The sequence below is a fragment of the Pongo abelii genome, chromosome 14 (assembly GCF_028885655.2).
Source record: "Pongo abelii isolate AG06213 chromosome 14, NHGRI_mPonAbe1-v2.0_pri, whole genome shotgun sequence".
NCBI classification, from domain to species: domain Eukaryota; kingdom Metazoa; phylum Chordata; class Mammalia; order Primates; family Hominidae; genus Pongo; species Pongo abelii.
In genome coordinates, this window is record NC_071999.2 from 65,157,208 (window position 1) to 65,174,854 (window position 17,647).

The window sequence follows — 17,647 nt, forward strand, 5'->3', positions numbered from 1 at the left end:
AATATAGTTCTTAAACAAAGTGGGTGCTGGCTGGGCACAGTGGCTCACGCCTGTAATCCCAGCACTTTGGAAGGCCGAGGGGGGTGGATCACAAGGTCAGGAGTTCGAGACCAGCCTGGCCAACATGGTGAAACCCCGTCTCTACTAAAAATACAAAAATTAGCTGGGCATGGTGGCGTGTGCCTGTAATTGCAGCTACTCGTGAGGCTGAGGCAAGAGAATCGTTTGAATCCAGGGGGCAAAGGTTACAATGAGCCAAGATCACACCATTGCGCTCTAGCCTGGGCAACAGGGTAAGACTCCATCTCAAAAAAACAAAAAAAGAATAAAAAAAAAAAAAAGAAAGTGGGTGCTGAGCTGGATCACAATAGATGAGAAGAAAAACATGCAAAATAAAAATAAGAGAATGAAGGATGGGCGTGGTGGCTCACGCCTGTAATTCCAGCACTTTGGGAGGCTGAGGCAGGTAGGTCACTTGAAGTCAGGAGTTCGAGACCAGCCTGGCCAACATGTTGAAACTCCATCTCTACTAAAAATAGAAAAAAATTAGCCAGGCATGGTGGCACATGCCTGTAATCCTAGTTACTTGGGAGGCTGAGGCAGGAGAATCATTTGAACCTGGGGAGGCAGAGGCTGCAGTGAGCTGAGATTGCACCGCTGCACTCCAGCCTGGGTGACAGAGTGAGACTCTGCCTCAAAAAAAAAAAAAAAAAAAAAAAGAGAATGATGATAACAGCAGCTAACATAATTGGGCATTTGCTATCCACTATACACTACACACATGCATGCTCTCCTAATCTCACCACAACTCTATGAGACAGGTTCTGTATTCACATATATTTTACAAATAAAGGAAATGAAATTGAAAGATAGTAAGAAACTCGTACAACGTTTCATAACTAGATGTGGTAAATTCAGAATTCAAACCCAGGTCTTCACAATCAGATTAGAAACACACGGAAGGACAGTTGAAGACTTCTGGAATACTAAGCCAAAGTTGTTTTAACCCAGATTCAAGTCTCAATACTAAGAACACACTGCCAGGCAAGCCTCAACAAGCCAAGAGCTAAACGATTTTAGTTTTTCATATTTAGAATAAATAAAGCATCTGAGGGAAATTTACTTATTCATTCATCAATATTTATTGTATAATACTATATATAGTTTGAGGCATTAGGAATTCACCAGTGAATACCTGAGAGAATGATTCCTGCCACCATAGATACTTATGGCAGGCTAACTAGTTAGCGGACAGAGCATAATACAGTAAATGAGAAGCCGATGAGTACTAGCGAGAAAAATAATGCAGTGAAGAGGTGTAATGGTTAATATTGAGTGTCAACTTGTTTCTATTGAAGGATGCAAAGTATTGTTCCTGGGTATGTCTTGAGGGTGTTGCCAAAGAAGAAGATTAACATTTGAGTAGGTGGACTAGGAGAGGCAGACCCACCCTCAATCTGGGTGGGTACAATCTAATCAGCTGCTAGCATGGCTAGGATAAAAGTAGGCAGAGGAACATGGAAGGACTAGACTGACTAAGTCTTCTGGCCTCCATCTTTCTCACATGCTGGATGCTTCCTGCCCTGGAACATCAGACTCCAAGTTCTTCAGCTTTTGGACTCTTGGACTGCACCAGAGGTTTGCCAGGGGCTCTCGGGCTTTGGTAACAGACTAAAGGCTGCAGTGCCAGCTTCCCTACTTTTGATGCTTTGGGACTCCCACTGGCTTCCTTGCTCCTCAGCTTGCAGATAGCCTATTGTGGGACTTCACCTTGTGATCCTGTGAGTCAAAACTGCTTAATAAACTCCCTTTCATATATACATCTATCCTATCACTCCTGTGCCTCTAGAGAACCCTGACTAATACAAGAAGAAAAGAAGTATTTTGAGCAACTGATTATGCAATTTCAAAGAAGGTGCATTGAGAAGACTTCCACAAAGGACCTATGAAAAAAGACCAGAAAGAAATGAGAGAACAAGCCATTTGAATAACTGGACAAGGCAAGGTACAAGTGAGAAATTCTCAAGAATGTGATTGGCATGTTTAGGAAACAGTATAGAAACCATATGATTAAAGTTGCCTTAGCCAGGGGGAATGGTAGAAGATGAGGTAAGAAATACCAAGGCAGGGACAAATTATGTAGAGCCTTGTAGACTACTACAAGAATTCTGGACTTTCCTCTGAGGTGAGAAGTCATCGTAGGGTTACAGGTAAAACAGAACATTATGTGACTGAAGTCGTTGGCTGTTGTGTTAAGAATAGACTGTGTTAAATATAACTTGAGATGCTATATCAAATTCTTTCACAAATCTTACATACATGTGATATAAAACACAAGCAAAATTTTGTACCTTTTGCCATCAATTAAAAAGAAGAGAGATCAAAATAAGTCACGGTTGAAATTTCAAACTTTTTGAGAAACCCACAAGTATTAGCAGCTCAAGGAAATAGCATATTATTCTGATCATGCTGTGTTTTTATTAGTTCTAATAAATTAAAGAATTGCAGAGTTATTTAATATAGCTGACATTCTACTAATTTCAAGGGAACAAGAGTAACAAAAGCTCATAAGAGAATTCATTCAGAGCTCAATTCCACTTATCCTCCCACTCTACAGAGAACACAATTGGCAGCATGTGAGTGATTTTTTCCCTGTAATGGCAGGATTTGATATTACTATTTTGATGGAGATTTGAACTAAATGAACTCAATCCCTTGATTAAATGAGAGTTATTTTATCAAGGAATATGCCTGCACACTTCTGGTATTTTAACTTTATCTTAGTTCATAATATAGGAACTATATATTTATTATCATGATGTATCAGAGATTATTCCATTTTCTTCCATATGAGAGCAAGGTCTGGAGGTAAAAAGTTTTTTTTTTCTTTCATTGCACAGACACACGTTGTCATGACCACTAGCTTCTTTCTAAATGTCCCTGATGAATTATATACCCTACAAATGCCAAATATCCCTCTCACCCCAACTCATGGTTAGTTTTTGAAACAAACTGCAATAGTGTTATATTATAAAATCACCTTGTACAATTCCCTAGGTAAGGGATTGCAATTGTCCTTTGAGAGGTGATAACCAGCAGCAAAAACAAACAAAACCTTGCTGATGATGTGCCCCTCACCAGGGAGAAGACTGAGAAAAACAGTAAGGTTTGCATATTTCACCTTGCCCTTCACTGCCTCTTGTGTTACATTTCTAATTCACTCCCTCAGTGATCTCATCCACTCCTATAGCTTTGTATGTGACCTGTATGCTACTGGCTTCCAAATTTATACCTCCATCCCTGAACTCCCAGCTTATACCCCCAAATGCATGCTTCATATGTCCACTTAGAGGTCAACAGACACTTAGTTATCTTCCCTTCCATAATCTGCTTCTCTTGCAGACTTTCCCTCATCTCTATAAATGGGAACTCTTATCTAATTTTACAGCCTAAGAACCTGGAGTTATTCATGATTCCTCCTATACCCCAAATCCAATCTGTCAGAAACTCTACTTCACTATTTTCAAAATCATCCAGAATCTACTTCTCACCAATGACACTGCTGCTAAGCCTGTCAAGCTACCACTAATTCACACATTAATAATGAGATCATTGAAACAGCTTGTTAACCAGTCACTGGCTTTAATTATATTCCTCACCTTACCCTGCTATCTGTTTCTCCACATAGCTGCCAGCATAACACTACTACGGCATCAGTCTGATCATTTCACCCCTTTATTAATAACTCACTAACAGCTTTCTTAAAATAAAATCCATAATTCTCACACTATGGCTGCAAGGCCATGCATGATCAAGGCCCTGGTGGCCTCTTTACACCATCTTCCACCTTCACTCTGCCACAGCCACTGGCCTCACATAGCCAAACTCACTTATCCCTCAAGGCCTTGCTGTTTGTGGTCTCTTCTGTCTATAACCTGCTTCCTTGAGATATCCACACCTCTAACTAAAGTCACTCTGGCTTCTGCTCAACTCTTACCTCTTCAGAAAGTCCTTCCTAACCACACAAATTGCACACACAAACACACTCAACCTACCACTTCCTGCAGAGCATTCACTACTATCTGATATTACATTATTATTTATGCACATATTGTTACCATCCCCAATGAAAATATATGACAAATAGGGACTAAGAGAAGGATCATCACATTTAACTCAGAGTCTGCAGCAATACCTAGCACACAGTAGGTGTTCAATAAATATTTGTCAAAAAACGAATAAATTATTGCTGAATCAAGGAGACAAAGTATTTGAAGAAAATTTATAAGGCAATGGTACAGTCTATCAATACAAACTCAAAGTCTAAGTTTCTCCAACAAAATCCAAGTCTCTGAAACATCCTAAGACTGAAACATACACTACTGGAATAGTTGCTACCAGGAGGCATTCCCCAGGCTGAAGTACAGTGGCACGATCTTGGCTCACTGCACCCTCTGCCTCCCCAGTTCATGCGATTCTCATGCCTCAGCCACCCGAATCATCTAATGAGAGTGCAAATAAAAATATACAAAGTTCTTAAGTATACCCAACCTATCAGCAGTAAAAGCAATGTTAAGTTTCACCATTAAAAAGCCTCTAATTTTCCATGAATGTCAGTATATTTGGTTAAAACAATGAATCGATTACACATTATTTTGACTGTTAAACAAGAAAAACTGTGTATGGTTGATATGGTTTGGATTTGAGCCCCCATCCAAATCTCAAGTCAAACTGTAATCTCCAATGTTAGAGGTGAGGCCTGGTGGGAGGTGACTGGATCACGGGGGTGGACTTCCCCCTTTGGTGCTGTTCTTGTGATAAGAGTTCTCAGGAGATCCGGCTGTTTAAAAGTGTGTTGCACCCCCCTCCCACCTTACTCCTTCTCTGGCCATGTAAGACGTGCCTGCTTCCCCTACACCTTCCACCATGATCATAAGTTTCCTCAGGCTTTCCCAGAAGCTGATGTTGCCATGCTTCCTGTACAGCTTGCAGAACCGTAAGCCAATTAAACTTGTTTTCTTTATAAATTACCCAGTGTCAGGTGTTTCTTTATAGTCCTAGCACTTTGGGAGGCCAAGGCAGGCAGATCCCTTGAGGTCAGGAGTTCAAGACAAGCCTGGCCAACGTGGTGAAACCCCATCTCTACTAAAAATTCAATAAATTTAGCCAAGCATGGTGGCGCACACCTGTAATCCTAGCTACTTGGGTGGCTGAGGCATGAGAATCGCATAAACTGGGGAGGCACATGGTGCAGTGAACCAAGATCGTGCCACTGCACTTCAGCCTGGGCAATGAAGTGAAACTGTCTCCAAAAAATAAAAGTAAAAATAAAGTGACAAGAAAAACAATGACTGAATGCTTATCTTAAGAGATGCATACCTCTAAGATTTAAAATAGCTAGAAATATAGTTATGAAATAATAGTTTATTATTTCAAACCAATGTTCTCACTGTGTAATGAAAGATTTCCAGACAAGATTACCAAATGGCCGTCTAAGGCGCCATGGAACTTGAGGGACCTTGGACAACTGGACAAAGCAGTAGCAGTGGATGAATGGAACTTCTCTTTTCCAGGAAGAGAAGACAGTAGATTCTGCCAACTTCAGACTAACACAACTTATGTAATTGACAGACAAGATCAAAGATGAATTATTAAAGAGAAAAGGAAGTAGTAATTACAAGAAACCAAAATGGGTTCTTGAAAAAATTTATATCAGAGTAACCGTATGTCTTTTGTTAGGAGACTGAACTCTGGGAAACATGATTGATTTTGTATCTGGACATTTGCAAAACTTTGAAATATTCAACACCTAAGGAATGCAAGAAAGACCTGGAGATATTTAGTCCGGGAAAGTGTTGGTTTGGTGGAGATATCCTTTCAGGTTCCTCACCTATCTTGATCAATGTTTTTTATAAGTGTTTCAGTAAGCCATGATTCTTATACCAAATCACAATTTCCTCAACATCTTTTATGAAATAAAACCACTAAGTACTAAAACAAGTATTGTATAGAATACCATGAGTAGTCACACTCAAAACAACATGGCCTTCTGAGTTAAAAGTCAGGAAAACATTCAATCTAAGATGTTGTACTAGACAAACCTACAAGTTAAATGGCAAGATCACTTAGGGTTTAAGTTCTATTCTTTAAAAAAAAAAAGTGTGAATTATGCACCAAGTTATTGATTTCTTGGTCTACTTTTGAATTAACCCATTTTCACTCGTGGAGAAATCATCTACAGATTCATTTTTAACAAAAAAATCAAAAATACTCAACATGATTTTTAAAAACACTGTTTTCATTTTATTGTTCTTGCTATATTTTTTCCATCCTTTCTGTTCATCTCTTCTTTATTTCATACATTCACTTAACATACATGTATATGTTATGTGGCACTATGTGTCAGTAGATGTGCCATGTGCTGGGAATAGAAAGATGAACACAATACACTCTAGCCTGTCAAAAAGTTCAGAGCATAAATGAAGACTGTGACTTGTCAAATAACACTTATATTCCAGTATAATACAATCCATTTAGAGATATGCACAGAGTTCTCTGGTAACAAAGAGGAAAGATACTGAATTTTGTATAGAATGAAGTGTTAGGGAAAGCTCCCCAAAGAGGCTTCCTCAAAGGGGAAAGAAGGGAAAGGCAGAATATTGACAGGCTTGAGCATGATGCTTTCAGAGCTCAACAAATTGTCTAGCAATGATGAGGCGGAGAGAAAAAAGTAAGATAGGAGGTAGAAGGGGAATGGTAGGAACTGCTTCATTTAAAGACGTAATGCTGGATGGGAAGGACGGGATTATAGATGAGCCTGAGGAAACATTTAGGGGTAATGCATATGTTCATTATCTTGATTGTTGTAATCATTTCATGGATGTTTTCATATGTCAAAATTAATCAACTGCTATACTTTAAATATATGCCATTTATTGTGTCAGTTTACCTAAATGATACTTTTTTAAAAAGTTTTAATGCTATTCTAAGAATTTTGGGTATCAGTGTGAAAGGCTCGGGGAGCAAATGAAGGAATTTAGAGTCAGTGAAACATATTTAGGGGCATTTCATTCTCCATTTTACATCTTTACGAGATCCTCTATTTAATCAAATTAAAGAATTAACCAACTGCTATTTTCCATGCACCTATCATGTACAAAGGCCAATGTGTCCCTTAAAAAAAATCACATCTCTATCGTTAAGTGAGTTATACAGATCTTCTTTATTATAATTTACTTTTAAAACCAAACTTCAAAGATGCAAGATACAGCAGACATCATAAATAAAAATAAAAAGACAAGTAAGAGGCAGTCAGAAAAATTGCAAATATTTACAAGAGTAGCGCTATAGAATATATAAGGAGCTCTTACAAGCTACAAGGCAATAAAATAGGAAAATAAACAACATTAATAGGCAATTCTAAGAAAAAATATAAACCAATAAATACATAATAACTGCTTCAATCTCATTTAATAACCAGGAAATATGAAATAAGTAAAATAAAAGTCACCAACTAAAAAAGAAAAACAATATTAGTGATCATGCAAGGAAAAGAATCCTCACTTATATTATTCATAAAAGTGTAAGTTTGGCCAGGTATGGTGGCTCATGCCTGTAATCCCAGCAGTTTGGGAGGCCGAGACGGGCAGATCACGAGGTCAGGAGATCGAGATCATTCTGGCTAAAATGGTGAAATCCTGTCTCTACTGAAAATACAAAAAAATTAGCCAGGCGTGGTGGCGGGTGCCTATAGTGCCAGCTACTCGGGAGGCTGAGGCAGGAGAATGGCGTGAACCCGGGAGGCGGAGCTTGCAGTGAGTGGAGATCGTGCCACTGCACTCCAGCCTGGGCGACAGAGCGAGACTCTGTCTCAAAAAAAAAAAAAAAGTGTAAGTTCACATGCCTTCTGGAAGGACAATTTGACAGTAACTAGCAAGATTAAAAAGGCCTTTCAATTTAGCAATTCAAAGACTAAGTATGATTGTGAGATGATTTACAACTCTTCACTCTCAATTTATTTAATACTCAGAACAATACAATGTAGGTAGGCACTATTACTGTCCCTGTTACAGGCAAAATAACGGTCCCTCAAAGATATCCATGTCCTAATACCCGAAACTTTTGAATGTGTTGCCTTACAGAGCAAAAGGGACTTTGCAGATGTCATTAAGGATCTTGAGATGGGAAAGATTATCTTGGATTATCTGGGAAGGCCCAATATAATCACAGGGTCCTTATAAGAGGGAAGCAGGAGGGTCAGAGAAGGGGTTGTGATGCCAAAAATAGAAGTCAGAGCAATGCTGAACCATGAGCCAAGGAATGCAAGCAGCTTCTCACAGCTGGAAAAAGCAAGGAAATAAATTTTTCCTCTAGAGCCCTCAGAAGGAATGCACCCAAGCTAAACCATTTTGGACTACTGATCTCCAGAATTGTAAGATCATAAACTTGTGTTGTTTTAAGCCACCAAGTTTGTGGTAATTTGTTATAGCAGCAACAGGAAACTAATACAGTCCTACTTCATAAATAAGAAAACGGAGGTATCAAAAAATGAGTAACTTCCAAAGATCATATAGCTAGGAAGAGGTATAGCTAGAATTTAAACCCAGACAATGTGCAATACTAATGCACTGCCTTCAAATACATACACAAAGATGTATACAGAATTATTTTTTAAAAAACCTGAGGCAGGGAGAGAAACTACAACTAAGTGTCCTTCATTAAGAGAATGATTAAAAGGAAAAATCATAATATGGGCTATGAAATAAATTGCAAGAATTTAAAAACAGTACAACATGAAAAACATATTCAAAATATATGACACAGCCAAAAAGTTTCAGAACAATGGATTTTTTAAAATGTTCACATGAACATGCATACATTGGTAAATACATAGAAAGGAATTAGAAGTCCAACAGATTGTTAAAAATGATCATTTGTGTGGAATGAAAAGAGGTAGTGGGATACAGGGGACATCTACATTGTATTCAATATTTTTATGTTATTTGAATGTTTTACAACAAGAATATATGATGTATTTTAAAGCGAGGGATTTTTAATGCAGGGAGATATGCATGGATTTCCTACAACATTTTTCATTAAAAAGGCCTCAACTGCACAAAGTTTAAAAGCCCTGCCCTACAGTGACACCAAATGGTGGTAGATCAAAATACAGCACACAAACAGGACATTTGTTCGATTCAATCTTCCCATAAGTGTTTGATTTCTTTGAAGAACAGGAAGCTTAACAGAATTAAATAACATGGAGACAAATACTCAAAAACCTAGAATTTTTAATCAAAGAAAGTCTAGTACACCAAGCTTCAATTGCAAATTTTTAGGCCTCTTTCCAAACTTCAGCTAATCTTCTGATCCCACTGAATATTTACATAAATCATTTCTCACAGTTAAACCATGCCACTGTGAACACAGCGATTTTACCTAATAGCTTATTGATCAAAGAAAGCCTACAAATACAAGAAATGCAGTCATACAACTAAAGTCAGGCTCTACTCCATCGGAATCAACCTTTGGTAAGTAGGTAATATTTTGGAAAGATGGACGAAAAGGTGTTGGGGATAAACAGGGATGGAAAGAGTCCAAGAAGAGACACAAGCAATGACTCCAATTAATGACAAAGTGTATTTTCATTTGTTAATCTAGTGATAGAAAATTAAGCTGAGCAAAAGAGGAGGCTATTGCCTCTCAAATATAAACCAATTTCTCCACAAGAAAATTTTGTCCTGGACTGTCCAGGGAAAAGAATATTTCAAATTAAGCACATCAGTCAGTATTCAGTGTCCTCTGCCCAGAACCTAAACCAACAAAAACAGCATGTAAATGGCCTTATTCATTACAAGCCACTATAAAAAGACACAGAGATAGACCACCTCTCAGGGCACTCCTCTAAAACACCATTTGGCCAGGATCCTTAGTCTTTTAGCATTAAATGAGAGTTTATTGGATTTTTGATGTGTTACTTTTCATATACCAAAATCTCCTAGAAAACACAGGACATATAAATATATGATCATCTACAAAAAAAAAGTCAATAATATAATTAAGCTCTAAGGCCTTGAAATCATATAACTGGATTTCAATCCTAATAGGTACAAGCCAACCTACAACCACATGTTACCAGCACTACTTTACCCCACTCATGGATAAGCAGCTCTAGAACACCTTGAGAGCTATCCTGATCAAATGAGTGCATGTCCAGTGACAAGAACCACAAGGAGATCAGTTCAAGAAGGTAACTTAAGTTTCTGAATTACTATATAAGTGACAGATGAACAACTAAGAACTGAGTACCACAAAAAGTATCCATGTCTACTACATATACATTTACGACTCTTAATTAGAAAGAGAGGTAATATCAGCATTAAATAATTTTGCTTCCAATTTCAACAGATATAAATATGAACATGAAAGTCTATATTACAGAAAATGTGAAAAAATAGGCACATCATATGGTTTAGTGGTTAGAAGTTTCAAGGATATACAATTTAATAGAAATTGACATAATTCCCATAGTAAATTTGTATACCATACTCTACAGGATATAGAGCCCTGGAAAACTGTATGTAAGTGATACATGACAAAAGTAAGACATATGGCCAGGCGCAGTGGCTCACACCTGTAATCCCAGCACTTTGGGAGATCGAGCTGGGAGATCACAAGGTCAAGAGATCAAGACCATCCTGGCCAACATAGTGAAACCCCATGTCTACTAAAATACAAAAAATTGGCTGGGCTTGGTGGTGTGCACCTGTAGTTCCACCTACTAAGATAGCTGAGGCAGGAGAATCGCTTAAACCCAGGAGGCGGGTGCAGTGAGCCGAGATCGTGCCACTGTACTCCAGCCTGGTGACAGAGCTAGACTCCGTCTCAAAAAAAAAAGAGTAAGACATTTCCAGTATACAAACTATTTCTGATATACACTAATTGACCTTAATTGACACTGGTTACTAATATTTTAGATGTGTTACTTTTACACCCTGCCTTTCTATCAAAGAGAAAATAACACAAACATCAATGTCCCGGTGGAGCTACACCTTATGTTTTTTAACTAATTCTTATGGAGAATTAAAGTTGATTATATAATGCAAGCAACTTGACTGAATTTAATCTACTGTCTCAAGTTTGGGTATTAGTTTAAATAAAACACAACCTTTTGGAAAAATTTGTAATTAATATGAATCAAATTAATGAATTCACATAACTGGATAAAAGAAAACAAACTTAGTGGCAAGTAAAAACTAGAATTTTAACTAATTTTTGTTCAAATGAAAATGCTAGAAATCACAACATCAGTCTACGGAACCTAAAGATTAAAGAGTTAAGAGCTAATTTTTCTACAGTGAAAAACAAATGAAAAGTCAAGCTTTGGTCCTATTTGGAGCTGGGAAAGCACTAACGCTACCCCAAACTCTTGACTTTTTCTTATATCTAACTGTGTGATGATTTTTCAGGTAAAGATGATTAGTACATTTCTAATGTACTTTAAATCTAGGCTAAATCAAGAAGTAAACATGTTTTTTAAGGCAAGGATGTCTTGTAGAAATCTGGAGTTTAATTCACTTCAAGTTAATTGCCCATTTTTGATACAAACACTTCAAAAAGTTTATTATTTTAAAAATGAAACATTATGGAAGTCTTACAGAAATACACTTGGTAATTATAACCAATTTCTTAAAATCATCAAATTACTGTATTATTGATAATGTTGATAAACTGAAAACACATCATTCTTTAGTAAGTTAGCAAAAGTTTTTAATCTAGAAAGGAGTACAGAAGATTTCAGACATTCCAGACAGTCTAACACTCTTTGTCCAGTATTTTTTTTTTTTTGTGGTTAATTATCAAGGATTGTTTGGAGCTTTAAGCAGGTTTCCCACTTCTTTTTGGAGAGCAGAAGTTGAGAAGTAGTAGCAGCCAGATTGGAAATGGTGAAAAATAGAAACGGAAAAAGGTAAAATCTAAGAACATTACTATTTGACAAAAAATAAAAGAAAAATATTTCATTTTGTTCCTCAACTTTCATTCTGATTTTTCTACCAATACAATTACCTTTTAAAATATTAGTACCACAGAAACCAGAACTGAAAACAATTTGTTCAAGAGTATATTGTCATAATCAATAGATGACTAAGGCATTGTTCATACTGTCTATAGAGGACGTTTTTCAACAGCATTATTCCTTCCAAATTATATTCCATTGGCACTCAGGTATGACCCAGCATGGAACGTGTACATTCCAGATTAAGTTTCAGTTGACATGTCCTGAAAGGGAAGTGGTCCATCACCATCATAAAATCAAAACTATTACCTCTAGCACTGGTATCTGGGAATCCATTTGTTTTAACTGCTGATCCCTAAAAGTACACTTTTTGTAAATCAAAGCTCTTTGATGTGAATTTTTAATTTTTAACATGGCATAACTTGGCTATTTTAAGTAAATTGAAAATATCTGCAAATTTGAGCAGTCTTCTTGAATCACTAGAACACAGAAATAGTTTTAAATCTTTACCATAATGATAGGCAACATAAAAAGCTACTTGTTAGATAGACATTTTCATATAACCTTGCATGGTATCAGATTTAATGTACATGGAAAATATTTCAAAATTGTAATTTTACATATTATTTTAATTCAAGTGTCAAAACAAGTAGGTAAAAACATTCTAAATAGTCCGTGGTTAAAAATGTAATGCAAATTCTCCCTTATTCACCTATTCTCTTATGGAAGACATGGCAAATAGAGTATCAAATAGACAAACTAACCAGATAATAGAAAAGCAAGCAAGCAAGGAAATACAGAAAAAAAGAAAGGAGACAGAAAAAGGGCAGGCGGGGAAGAGAATACCCTGAAGAATTGGATTAAAAAGTAAAAAAAACTTTTGTTGTTTTCTTAAAGACAATGAATTTAAAAGTTTTAGAATAGGCCGGGTGGGGTGGCTCACACCTGTAATCCCAGAACTTTGGGAGGCGGAGGCAGGTGGATCACCTGAGGTCAGGAGTTCGAGACCAGCCTGGCCAACACGGTGAAACCCCGTCTCTACTAAAAATACAAAAAAATAGCTGAGTGTAGTGTTGGCCGCCTGTAATCCCAGCTACTCAGGAGGCTGAGGCAGGAGAATCACTTGAACCTGGGAGGCGCAGGTTTTGGTGAGTCGAGATTGCACCACTTGCACTCCAGCCTGGGCAACAGAGCAAGATTCTGTCTCAAGTATTTAAAAAAAAAAAAAAAAAGTTTTAGAATAAAAATTATAAGACTGTGAACAAGGAAAATCATGCTTTTTCCTTTTGTGTTCTATTTGGAGTTTTTTTTTTTTTTTAACTTTGGTGATAGCGAGGAGTAGAATGCGTTTATGAAGAGATAGGAAGGAATGTAAAAGCAAATGTCTACAACGTGCCAAATATGAGGTGCAGGCACAGCTATTAAGTAAATCAACCTGAATTTTTAAAATTCTGTCAAACAAAATTCCATCCTGTCCCTGGAGATTATTAATATAACTGAAGACGAAAGGGAAAAAATAAACAATCTTATTAGAGAAACAACACTATAGTATTGTTATAATGACAAAGTGTAACCAACCTAAAAATAATAATTTAATGGTAGGAGAAAAGAGCACAGAAAAGAAACCTTGATAAAAATCTTAAAATTTTAAGTTGTAATACAGCTAATATATGTCATTGGAAATTCTTTTCACCTCTTTAGACCCCAGCTTCTATAAAATAAAAGGCTGAAGCAAGATGATTATCAAGGTACCTCAAAGATTTTCTAAAATGAATTCATTTTTCATCCTCATTGCCAAGAAAGATACTATATTTATAATTTCAGTCTAAATTATGAGATGAATTGAAGTAAGTGATCAGAAGAAGAAACCGAAGCTATTCTTGCAATATGTTGGAATACACAGCTCTAGAATAAATCACAAATATACCTCTCTATTCATAACAAGTACAGTTTTTACTTTACATTTTAACATTAAATAGAGAGCAAAAAAATTATACATACACTTTTCAAAAGCCCTTTGGACTTCACTTAATGCCAGAGTTTCAATATATATTTTAAATCAAGATAATTTCACATGAATATCCTTAAGTTAAAAAAAAGTAAGATGGATATTAAATGTATGTGATTACTCACATGCTTTTTTACATTTAGCGATATAAAAACAGTTGACAGGTTCTCTTGTTTGGCACAGTATAAAAATCTTCTCTGAGACTTGGTACTTACCACAACAGCAAACTGCTCAGGTTCACATAAATTGTTATATTCACTCTTGAACTGAGACAACGAATTTAATTGCTCTTGATCAGGAAGATGCTTTATTAAGTTCTAAAAATTAAAACCAGAAAGAAAGATCTTCACTAAATGTACTTCTTGAATTTTAAAAATATAATTTAAAAACTACTGAAAGAAAACCAGTTAAGTTAATCTTCAGTTTTATTTCTAGGTAACCTCCCTCCTAATAAGCCTTAAGCAAAATTCCCTGCATCTTGAAAACAGTCAATTTTCCATTTCTCTATCCCAGAGTTATTATATATTCAAATCAAGCACTACTGAAACTGAATGTTTATTTGATTAGCTATATAATTGAGAAAGAGAACTCAACCTATACCAAAGGAACAGCTTTCTCACCTGGATGAATGTGATCCATTACATTTCAGCTTTAGGGAATTAAGTGTCAGAAATTTCAGGCAAAGCCAAACATATTTTAACACTTCCCTCAGGGGGATAAAAGAAATCATCATATTGCTACAAAAAGGCATGGGAAGGGACAGAATAGAAATCAAGGGAATTTTAATGGCAGTGCTTGCCAGATTTACCAATAGGATTACAGTTTTGATAATAAAAACTGAAGATGTCTCTAAAACAAAGTAACTTTTCTGATGTGAAAGAAAATTTTAAAAGGTGTTGAAGACACATGATGATTGATATACCTTGCAGATAAAAGGCATGTAGAGGTCCTTTAGAAACTTAAGTAAGCCACACACTTAAACAACAGAACTACTTGAATAAAGATTAAAGGAATACACAAGACTATGTCTTCCTGATAGAACTTAAATGATTAAACAATCCCTTGGACAAAGTCTATATTGATCCTCTGTATCAAAATACAATCAATTATAATAGTGTTACAAGAAGTTAGTGCATTGATATTAAAATTAAGATAAAAAAGGGTGGTTGGTGCTCACAATTCCAAATTACAGCATGAGTAAATTCTGTATAAGCCCAAAGTTGAATACAAACTATAATTAAGCCTAGATCATGCTATATATATTTATGGGGGGAAATTCCCCAAAGGTGTTATTAGTTAAAAATACTGTTAGAGAATGTTGTACATCAAAATCAATTAGATCAAAGAATAAGTTATTGACTCACTGTGTACCTTCGGACAAAAACTTGGTTAACTGGCCAAAAACAAAACAAAAAAAGTGGCATTTTAAGATCATCCCTAGACAAAGTATTCACTATTAATACTATCAAATTGAATAAAAATAAAAGTATATGATTTCCCCACATAAATAGAAATTTCTCTTGGTGGAATTGCTTGAGACCAAAAGACAGGATTATTTATATTTTCTTTTTACCCATTCTAGTTGACAGCTGGATTGTTAGATTTTATTACTTCAGGCCTCTGAATTTCTTTAGCATCCTTTTAGATGACAATCAAATCCCCCTGAATATCTCATATATAATCAGATTTTCATCTTTTATCTGAATTTTTTAATTTTTTCACTTCATTAATTTTACATTCTAACATAAAAATACTATTGTGATTTTTAAGTGCATGGTCCCAACCTCCCTTTGTCTCTCCCCTTACAAATTCCCCATACCCTTCGCAAATCTTAAGCTCCTGTTCAGCTAAATTCTGCACAGATAGGCACACATGCCCAGCTTCCCTCACAGCCCACAGTATTATTACTGCCAAAACAATTGCCCTTCACTACATTTTTCATGCAACTCCTCTGCTCTATTCTACATCTATACCTATTCAACCTTTACATATCCTTGCCTCCACACATATACTCACAAAGCATACTCCCTCAACATGTTCTACAGGTCTAAACCAATCTTAAAACTTTGCTTACCTTGCTTTACAATTATGTATGTAAATGTCATTTCCCTTGTCAAATTATAAATTCCAAGAAGGTCAAGGCTAATTCTTATTGAGCCTAATATACAGCCGGGCATGGTGGCTCACGCCTGTAATCCAGCACTTTGAGAGGCCGAGGCGGGCAGATCACTTGAGGTCAAGAGTTCAAGACCAGCCTGGCCAACATGGTGAAACCCCATTTCTACTAAAAATACAAAAATTAGCTGGGAGTGGTGGTGGGCGCCTGAAATCCCAGCTACTCAGGAGGCTGAGGCAGAAGAATAGCTTGAACTCGGGAGGCAGAGGTTGCAGTAAGCCGAGATCGCACCATTGCATTCCAGCCTGGTTGACAGAGTCTCACTCTGTCTCAAAAAAAAAAAAACAAAAGTAATAAAACATAAAAATTATTGAGCCTAATACAATGCCCTGGACATGTTGCATAAAATAAAGTATATGAAAAATGAATTAATAAATGACTGATGTGACAAACAAAGGTAAATGGGTAAAAAATGATGTGGAAAAGTGGCATGAAAAATGGCAAAACAATGACATATGGCTGACCTGTGCATATATATGAATAAGTAACTAAATATGTCAAAATATAACCATCACAGTGAACACAAGAGAACCAAAATCATGATTATTACAACATTAAGCTCTGTTTCCATGCCCTGGTCAAAATAGGAATTCTTCACATTAAAAAGAGGAATATACTTTTAAAATTAAGAGTTCAAATAGCAAGAAATTCTTATTTTTTAATGAATATATTAAAAACTTATATATGTTCAAAGTAAATTTTTACATTTTAGAAATACCCAAGGCTGGTTTTATATTTAGAAAGTATGATAGGCACAATAATGACATCCATTCCTAAAGATGTACATGACTAATCCCCAAAACCTATGAAAATATTAAGTTACATGGCAAACGGAATTTAGGATATAGATGGAATTAAAGTTGCTATCAGCTGACCTTAGAGTGGTTATCCTGAATTATTTGGATGTACCCAATGTAATCAAAAAGTTCTTATAAGTGGAAGAAAAAAACAATAGAGCTGGAGGGAGATGTGACTATGAGACAAAGGAATCGAGGAATGCAAGATCGCTGGCTTGGAAGATGAAGGAATGGTTCTACAAGCCATAGAGTATGAGCAACCATGAGAAGCTGGAAATACAAACAGATTCTTCCCTAGAGCCTACGAAAAGAAACACAGGCCATTCTGCCAATACTTTGATGTTAGCATAGTACGACCAATACCAGACTTATGTTTTACAGGAATGTAAGATAATAAATTTGTATTATTTTAAGCAAATAAGTTTTTGGTGAATTGTTATAGTACAAATAAAAAACTAATACGTTACAAAATATATGGAGCTGAATGTACTTTGGACACGAATTTTAAAAAGCAAATCATCTCTTTTCTATTATATAACAAAACCACATGTTCATTTAAAACATTCATGTAATCAAGCTAAAAGCTACTCTGTAAATATTTAACTAATTCATTATAAGAAATACAAACAAGTATTAAGTAGAAAAATTTT

General features: G+C 36.0%; 1 protein-coding gene across 3 annotated transcripts in view; it reads right to left on the reverse strand.

Annotated features, from left to right (window-relative positions):
* The window catches only part of DIAPH3 (diaphanous related formin 3), a 485,256-nt gene that overhangs the window by 224,588 nt on the left and 243,021 nt on the right, over positions 1 to 17,647 (reverse strand). For all 3 annotated transcript variants that reach the window (NM_001374211.1, XM_054528709.2, XM_054528710.2), the window contains 1 exon segment: positions 14,240 to 14,341. In NM_001374211.1, the coding sequence (NP_001361140.1) occupies positions 14,240 to 14,341 (102 nt within the window).